This window comes from Lipotes vexillifer, unplaced genomic scaffold, assembly GCF_000442215.2.
Source record: "Lipotes vexillifer unplaced genomic scaffold, Lipotes_vexillifer_v1.1 scaffold1693, whole genome shotgun sequence".
Classification (NCBI taxonomy): domain Eukaryota; kingdom Metazoa; phylum Chordata; class Mammalia; order Artiodactyla; family Lipotidae; genus Lipotes; species Lipotes vexillifer.
This window is the reverse complement of record NW_006782186.1, coordinates 130845-139752: the sequence shown is the minus strand read 5'-3', so window position 1 is coordinate 139752 and position 8908 is coordinate 130845. Positions and strand designations below refer to the sequence as shown.

At 54.3% G+C, this 8908-nt stretch overlaps 1 protein-coding gene across 1 annotated transcript in view; it reads left to right on the top strand.

The window, feature by feature from the left end:
- Positions 1-8628, top strand: part of ARRB1 (arrestin beta 1) — a 74971-nt gene extending 66343 nt beyond the window's left edge. The window contains exons 11-16 of the mRNA XM_007455025.1: positions 326-463; positions 1642-1725; positions 2941-2964; positions 5717-5787; positions 6519-6570; positions 7917-8628. Of these exons, the coding sequence (XP_007455087.1) occupies positions 326-463; positions 1642-1725; positions 2941-2964; positions 5717-5787; positions 6519-6570; positions 7917-8028 (481 nt within the window). The 3' untranslated portion in view covers positions 8029-8628. The remainder of the gene's footprint in view (positions 1-325; positions 464-1641; positions 1726-2940; positions 2965-5716; positions 5788-6518; positions 6571-7916) is intronic.
- The last annotated feature ends 280 nt before the right edge of the window (positions 8629-8908 follow it).

Below are 8908 nucleotides of genomic sequence, written 5' to 3'. Positions count from 1 at the left end.
AGGAAAAGAAAAAGTCCATGCTGTCTCCACTAAAAAATTATCCTAGCCAAACAGCACAGGGCCGAGCAGTACCTTGAATTTTTAAAACCTTGCAGCTGTTTACAAACCAAGAATGAAGTTGTTGGATCACCCCAGAGTCATTGCTGTTTGCATGTGGAGCAGAGATGTGCCCCTTTTGGGTGGCAGTGGTCTCCCTGCCAGAGCTGGGCCTGGCCCATGTGGCCCCTTCGTGGCGGAGGGGGACTTGGAGGGCCGGGCTCTGTGACCTGGCTGGGCTGGGGTTGGCTCTGGGGGGCATCTCCACATCGGTCCCCCTTCTTCCCAGTGACACAGTGGCGCCCAGCTCGACATTCTGCAAGGTCTACACGCTGACCCCCTTCCTGGCCAACAACCGAGAGAAGCGGGGCCTCGCCCTGGACGGGAAGCTCAAGCATGAGGACACGAACCTGGCCTCCAGCACCCTGTGAGGACCTACCCTCCCTAGTTCCAGGCTCTTGGATGTCCCCCCTCCCCCGGCTCCCCTACCCTTCCCCCAAACGGGTCCACACCCACCTTGGTCCCACCAGTGCCAGCGTGGGCTCAGGCTACCCTCTCCCCAAGCGTTGTTCAGGGCCTGTCCTCATGAGCTTGAACTGCCAGAGAAGCTGTCCCCCAATCCCACCCTATCCAGGGGTGCCCCAGAGAGCAAGATGGACCACTCGACCAGCCTCTTGTAGTCAGTGCTGGGCTCTGCTGGCTTGCCTAGGGGAGGGCAACCTGGAAAGGCTTCGTGCAAGAGGCAGGAGCTTCTGACGTCATGTCTTCTGTTGGATGGAGTGTGACCCTGAGGCAGAGCAAGGCTGGAAGGAAGGAAGGAAGGAAGAGAGTGGCTTCTGGAAGGGTCCTAGCAGGAGAGGATGAATCAGGACAGGCCTGGGGAGTCTGGAGAGTTGAGGGTGGTGAGCTGGGCTAAACCACACGTGGGGGTGTCCCCGGAGGGCAGAGATCCAAGGGCCATAACATAGGGTCACTCCTGTCCCATGGTCACCACTGACTCCCTGAGGCCACCCTCCTCTAGTGGAGACCTGGGGGTGTAGGGACCCGTCTTGCCCTGCCCGCTGAGGTCTGGCCCTTCCTGGGGGCTTGACCCACCTCTGCAGCACTGCTGCCCGCCACTCCAGCCCAAATGCTGTCTCACCTGCCCCTTCGTATGCTACCATCTCCCCTCGGAGTGTTTGCTCTCTTCTTCCCTGGCTCAAATCCTCCCTGCTTTCAAGACCTAATTAAAGCATCACTTCCTGCAGGGTCTTCCCTGGTACCCACTCCCCTCCTCTCCCCCGCCAACTGCCCTCTCCTCTCTGGCCCAGGAGTGAGACAAAGGGAATCCACGTGAGAGCAGGAAGGGCCGCTCCGCACAGCACTGCTGGGACTCAGGCCCCTGGAGGGAAGTAGGAGTCCCCGGGGCCGCAAAGCCAGACTCAGAAGCCAGGGCTCTGAGTTCCCACTCCCTGAGAGCAGACCTCGCCTTTCTCACGCACTGGGCTCTGCCTGTACCTGGCAGCTGAGTGGCCAGGAAAGGGACCGATGGCCACTGCGCACACCGCACCCCACCCTTGCCCACCAGCAAGCCCTGTGAACCGACTTCCCTGTGTTGCCTTGCAGGTTGAGGGAAGGAGCCAACCGGGAGATCCTGGGCATCATTGTTTCCTACAAAGTGAAGGTGAAGCTGGTGGTGTCTCGGGGAGGGTAAGTGCTACAGCCCAGCCCAGACCCAGACCCCGAAGTGCAGCAGGGAGGTCCCTGATGGCCACACCCCTGCCCCATTCTGCCTGTTTGCTGGACCCTTTAGCTGAATCCTGTTCCTTTCCCTTTCCCTCTTCTACTTCAGAGGCCTTTGGCCCCTCTCTTGCCCCTCCCCTCTTTCTATCCTCCCCCCTTCTCCTTTTCTTCCTCTTTTTCCTTCTCTTCTTCCCCATCGCTAGTCTGGGCATGTGGGAGGTGGGGGGAAGCTTCCTCAGAGTCTGTGCTGTGGGGTCTACAAGGGGTGCCATGTCCGTCATCACATCTCAGGGCACAGCACTCACCCCGTCTCATACCCAGGCTGATCTGCTGGGAAAATGGCTCAAGGAGCTCAGAAATCCAGAGTTGGATTGGGTATGCTCCGACTCTCCCATTTTACAGATGGGGAAACAAAGGCCCAGACAATTCCCCACACATTTCCTGAAATCTCCTCCCTTAATCTCAGGTCACGGGCTGGGTGCTGGGATCATGGCGGTAGACCAAACGTATTCCCTTACCTGGAGCATAGACTGGTGGAAGCTCAGAAAGAACTCCCACTTTTCTCCATATGTTGGGCCTACATGTTGTTATAAACCTAGAATTAGGATTTCTAATTTGTCAGAGGTATTTTTTTTAATTCATAAATTTCTATGAAAAGATTGGAAAGCTAATAGCATGAGACATCGAGTCTCCTTTATTCTTAGAATAATGCCTCGTGCAGGTGACAGTGTGTAATACGGACCATATATTATAGGACATCTCAGAATCACAGATCTCAAATCCCGTGTCCTGTGACTCTTGCAGGACCCACAGTCTGCCTCAGGCTCCTTCTTGAGGAACCCTTGGGGAATCCTAAAGTGCTTCCTTCTGCCATTGGATAGCCCCAGCCTCCCCAGGGCAGGCAGCACAGGGGGTAACTTTTATGTCTCCTTTACAGATAATGACCCTGGGGCTCCCCTCGCAGGGAGTTTGGCTTAGCCGGGCCTGGGTTCCAGTTCCCCACGCGGGGCTCACATCTCCGTATGTCCCTGAACGAGCAGTTACACCTGGGGTGGGTAGAGTGTGTCCCAGGATCTAATCTACCCCAAAGGGGAACAGAGGTGGTAAATGAATGTGCTTTCTGTTTTCTTCCTCTCTGAACTCTCTCCTGACCACTTCTCCCGCCTCCTCTGACCCACCTAGCCTGTTGGGAGATCTTGCATCCAGGTAAAGTCCCTTCCTTCGACCTGATCAACTCACCTTCCTGAAGGGCCCAGAGACCATTGTCCTGATTGTCCAGAATCACGGGCACTGGGTTGGAAGGAATCTTAGCCGTCGCTTTTGATTGCCAGGCTCAGGCCTGTGCCGGGACTAGGACCCTCTCCAGAGGGACTGGGGAGGTGCAGTTTCTCCTTTCAAACCTCGCCCTGCTCTTCCACCCTACCCAAGTGACAAGGACCTTTGCAGACAGCAAAGTTGGCTCCATTTATCTGGGGAGTGGCCCCCAATCAGTCTGTTTTACAGGATGTTTTGGAGAAACGCAGGCTTTGTGGCTTTCAAACTTCTCCACTAATGAGAACTAACTGCTGGCTGAGTGTTGTTAAGGAGAGGTCCTGAGATCTGCCTTTGTAGACAAGGCTTCTTGGAGCCAACTGGATCCACGTGCATTCCAAAAATACCTGTGCCCCAAACCCAGTGCTTTGCTTCCTCCTGTCACAAGATGCCACTATTGCTCATCCCAAGAAAACGTAGTCCGTTTGGAGAGGTGAAATTCAATTCAATGTAATTCAGTAAGAATTTCCTGAACCCATACTTGAGCCCCGCCTTGTGAGGGGGACTGAGCTCCCAGAGAAGAATCAGATACACCCCCTGCCCTTGACTGCTCATACCCTGGTGGAAGGTTAAGGTCCAGATTCTTCCATCTGTATTCTGGATGGCTTTAGTGAAGGTTGGCAGTCTTAATCTTCCACCAGCTTCTGTTTTGATAGCTCACTTTTCCAAGTGAACCTGGAGAAGCAAGCCCCTTTGGAAGCAAAAAGCAAAAAAGAAACCAGCAGAAAAAACAACCGTTGGAAAAAAAAAAAAAAAAAAAAAAAAAAAAAAAAAAAAAAAAAAGCCAAATTGTTTCAATAGCCTTATGAAACCCCCATGTTCCTATTGAAGGGAAGTAATAATTCTGGCAGGCACAAGCTTCACAGTTCAACCAAGACTTTTACCTACGTCACCTCCTGGAAGTGGCTCTAGAAGGTAGGTATAGTTAGCCCCATTTTCCAGTTAAGCTCAGTGAGACTTAAAGCTGTGGAGTGTTCCTCAGTGAGTGGTGGGGCTGGTGGAACAGCCCTTTCTGGTTGCGTAGTTTATACCCCTGACCCCTCTGTCCCCTGCCCCATCCTCCTCTCAACCGGCCCCTGGCAGCAAAGTCAGTAAGATGATGTGCCTGTAGGCTCTCACAGTTGACAGGGCCTTGTAGGGTGATACCACCTAAGTGGAGTGGAGGAGCTTTCAGGGCTGCTTTTGTCTGGAGTGGAGAAAGAGGGTGGGTGGAATCGCCTTCTCAATTCTGAGATGTTATCACACAGGGTTAAGGGTGTGAATTAGGGAGTCAGAATCCTCAGTCTGTAACTTTCTTTTTTTTTTTTAATTTCTTTCTTTATTTAATTAATTAATTTAATTTTTGGCTGCGTTGGGTCTTTGTTGCTGCGCGCGGACTTTTCTCTAGTTGCGGCGAGCAGGGGCCACTTTTCGTTGCGGTGCGCGGGCTTCTCATTGGCTGGCTTCTCTCGTGGCAGAGCACGGGCTCTAGGCGTGCAGGCTTCAGTAGTTGTGGCACTCGGGCTCAGTAGTTGTGGCTCACGGGCTCTAGAGCACAGGCTCAGTAGTTGTGGCGCACGGGCTTAGTTGCTCCGTGGCATGTGGGATCTTCCCGGACCAGGGCTTGAACCGTGTCCCCTGCATTGGCAGGTGGATTCTTAACCACTGTGCCACCAGGGAAGCCCTGTCACTTTCTTTTAATAGCTGTATGGGCTTGGATATGCTGCGTTTTCTCCTTGGTCTCAATTTCCCAGCCTGTACATTGTTGTTGTGAAGGTTAAATGAGTGACTCTAGACTACTCCTTGGCGGAATGCCCTGGTGGTCCAGTGGTTAGGACTCTGCGCTTCCACTGCAGGGAGCACAGGTTCGATCTCTGATCAAGGAACTAAGATCCTGCAAGCTGAGCAGCAAGGCCGAAAAAAAAAGTAGACTCCTCCTTGGCACAGAGCCAGTACCATGTGAGTGTCTGCTCTTGTTATTATTCTGTCCATCAGGGCTAAGGGGAGAGAAGGCCCAGTCAGAAACGTTAGCCAGTAGCAGCACCGCTCCCATCCTTCCGTCCCCACACGGCTTCAACGCTCTGTGCACAATGTAGACAGTGCTGGGGCCTGGGTCCCATCTAGCTTGAATTTGATTAAGCCGACCTCAGCAGTGCATCATCTAGATTGCAGGGGGCTAGGGCCACCTGAGCACTTTCACAGGCGCCCCCTGGAGATGTTGGGAGATAAGACAGAGTGAGGGTGGGAGGAGTTCCAACCAGGAAGTTGGGAAGGGCAGTGTCAGGGGAGGCTGGGCTGGCTGTGGCCATTTGAGGCCAGCAGGGACTCAGGGCACCTCTGGAGCCACTCAGCGAGCAAGAAGCACACTCACTGCCCTGGGCAATCCTTTTCCCACCGCTGTGCCTCCTCCCAGCTCATGGGAATCCAGGGATCCTTCTCAGGAAAGGGGAAGTTTCCATGTTTTTTGGAGCCAGGAGAAGAAATCTCCCAGTTCAACTCTCAGATAGACTGATGCTCAGAGAGTGGTGGAACTGGGTCTTGGGGCCAGATTTCCTGCCTCTTGGCCCAGAGCTACCGTAAAACCCTCCCCAGTCTTCAAAGTGGCAGGGCATTGAGACTTACAGCCTGGGACTGGATTCAAGGCTCAACTGGTCTGGGTCTCTTTCAGTGATGTGGCTGTGGAACTGCCCTTCACCCTAATGCACCCCAAGCCCAAAGAGGAACCCCCACATCGGGAAGGTGAGCAGAATCTGTGGGTCACTGGGATGGGGTTTCCCTATCACCCACCTACCTCTGGATCAGCCTTCAGCTCACGGGATCTTTTGTGAGGCCCACACTCCTATTTGCATCTGACTCCTCAGGAGATGGCTCTGTTCTCTCTGGGCTGGGGGTGGTGGTGGGAGCTGCACGGGCCGTGCTTGGAGCCCTCGTCTGGCATCCAGGCATAGCGGAAGGGGCTGCATGGATAAGATGATCCCTGGACACACCACCCCCATAATTTTTCCAAGTGATACCGGATTAAACCTAAGACTGTTTCAGTTGAAAGAAACATTGTAGTATGTACCACAAAGAAAGAAAAGTGTTCCCACAATTAAACTTTGAAATGCCATTGATTGTAAACATACCCCAAGTTCAGAGATGTGAAAATGTGAATAAATGGTCGTATTAGAGTTAGTGACAGTCCTGCATGCGACAACTGAATCTAAGTCGTGTTGGAGAAGTGCCAAAAGGAGCAGGGTCCAGAGATTTTTCTGTTCCCCTGGGCCTGCTGTGGGCCTCCCTGGACCCTCCTCCCTGCATAAGGTTATTCGAGGTGTTACCAAGACCAGGGACCAGCCCCGCCTTCTCCACTCCCCTTCCTCCTTTCCCTCCCCATCTTAGCTTAGTTGTCCCAGGGTGGGGACCTGTGCCCACCTGCCCGCTTGCCCACTCACCAATAACCCATGGGCGCTCGTCTGCCCTGTGTTTAGTTCCAGAGAACGAGGCTCCAGTAGATACCAATCTCATAGAACTTGACACCACGTAAGCCGAACCCTGCCTGCAGACATATTGGGGGGGGGGGCGCGCCTTGGGAAGTTGGGGGGGCTACCTGGTTATTTGCATTTATGCTAATTAACACCCTGAGGAGCAGCTGGTCTAACCCGTCTGCTGAGAGCTGCCTCTGCTCACCTCTTCAGCAACCCGCTTGCCTGCATGTGACTTGAAGGACCCTCGGTGCCTGTTCCTCTTCCTCCTGCCTTGGTGGGGTCTGTCTTCCTCCCTCGTCCTTGCACGTCCGTCAGTCCGTCAGTCCGTTCGTCCATCCACAGCACCTGCTCGGCTGTCACAGGGCTGGTTTGTGGCCCTGGGCTGGGGCTCTCTTGCCTGGCCTTCACCCAACCAGTGGAATCAGGCCGTAGGGAGGGGAAGTTTCTGGGGATCTTGTTGCTTCTGACTCCCGAGGACCAGTGTGGATTCCCCTGCGGTCGAAGGCTGTCGTGTCACCGGACAGTGGCCAGGGGGGAGGACCTGGGCGAACATCACGAAATACCTCCAGGGCCAAGCAGCTTTCTCGCTCCAGCTCCAAATCTACACGTCCTTTGTCCCCCAGGAGATATTTGGGATATGGGGTTTTAAGTCACCTCATGAGGACACCCCATGCGACTGGCTGAATTCTTTGGGGCTGGGGCCTTGGGTGGGCCTATGTGGACATGTTTTATAGTAGAAGGGAACTTAGTGTTCTTAGAAGCAGCCCTTAGCCCTGAAACCCCCTCAGGCACCCTCTTTTCCCACCCACATTTTCTCTGCCCCCCTATTTAGATTGGCCTACCCCACTCCCTGCACCCCACAGATCCTGTCTCATCCAAGATCCCTCAGGGTAGAATGTGAGCTGACACTTCCCTGGAGAAAAGGGGTTTTCTCTTCCAAGCCAAGCCCACTGCTTCCTGTGCAGAAAACAGGAGTGCTTTCTTTGGGTGGTTGAATGGGGTTTCTTGGGCCTGTTCTTGGGGGATTCAGAATAGAATATGCTGTGATACTACTGGTGGCCTGGCCTCTTTGTGGGAATAACTTCCTCCTCTGGCCCAAACCCAGCCACACTGACCCCCCACTCCCAATTTTATGTGTCCCTTGACTCCACCTCCTCAAGAACCAGGTCAATTTCCAGCCCTTAGGCAAACTCATGCCTCCCTCTGCTATTTCCACAACTGGCTGGTCCCACTGTCATTGATGGGCATCCAGATGTGCCAGCCTGGCAGGCCTTTCCATCTGAGGCCAGTCCCAGAGGCCAGCCTCTGGGTCCCACCTGGCTGTGCAGGCTCTCCAGCCCCTGGATAAGCCTACTCTCCCTGCCCTGCAAACACACCCATTTTCCTTGTCTTTCCCACCAGCGATGACGACATTGTGTTTGAGGACTTTGCTCGCCAGAGACTGAAAGGCATGAAGGATGACAAAGAGGAAGAGGAGGACGGTACCGGCTCTCCACAGCCCAACGACAGATAGACTGGGGCCGGCCCTCCCTCCGGGCAGCTCCAGGTCCACTCTCATGCACTAGGATGCTTGTTTGTCTTCTTCCTGCCCTGGTTCCCCCTCCCCTTTGTTCTTCCAGCTTCTACCGGGGCCCCAGGGGTCTTTCAGGTCACGGTGGTGAACCTCTGGCCTCAGGATTGGCCCCGTCACCATGCCGACAGGGCCACGTGCACCACCCTCACCACTCTCACTGCAGTCACCTCTCCATCCCCCCCTCTTTTCCTGTTGACCCCCAGAAAGGCCAACGTGGCTCTGGTCTTGGAATTTGACTTGGCATGGGGAGCAGAAAGGGGAAGATGGGGCGCGAGGGCTTGGAGGGGTGGGGTTGGGGGCTCAAGACACGTGAGAGGATATCCACTGTCCCAGGTGATTAACACAGTTCTGGCAGCTAAAACATGACCGAATAGAAGGCCAACCTCTAGCTGGGAGGGGCAGACCAGTGGATAGATTCTCCACGCAGTTCTTTTTGCAGTTTGGACCCACCAAACACCTCTCCCCTTCCTCCCCCCTCCCCCCCGCCATGGCCCTCTGTGACTGACAGTGACATTGGTGAAGGTTTGTGGAGCCCAGGAATGGAGCAAGGTAGCTGGACTGACTCTCTGACCAGCAGTTACCTAGTCTAAGGCAAGGTGTGTGAAGTAGCCCAAGTCTGTTTCAGTGTCATCAGGATGCAACACCCTCACTGCCTTGTATCTTGTGTGTGTGTCCTATCTGCAAATGTGCACAGAGAGGCAGAGAGAGAAGGGAGGGGTCTTGAGAAAGCACCAGGGTCCCAAGGAGGTTTCCTGAAGGGTGACTCTGAGAGATGGGGGCAGGGTGGGAAGATGAGAGTCTGCCCAGCTCCCTTCCTTTG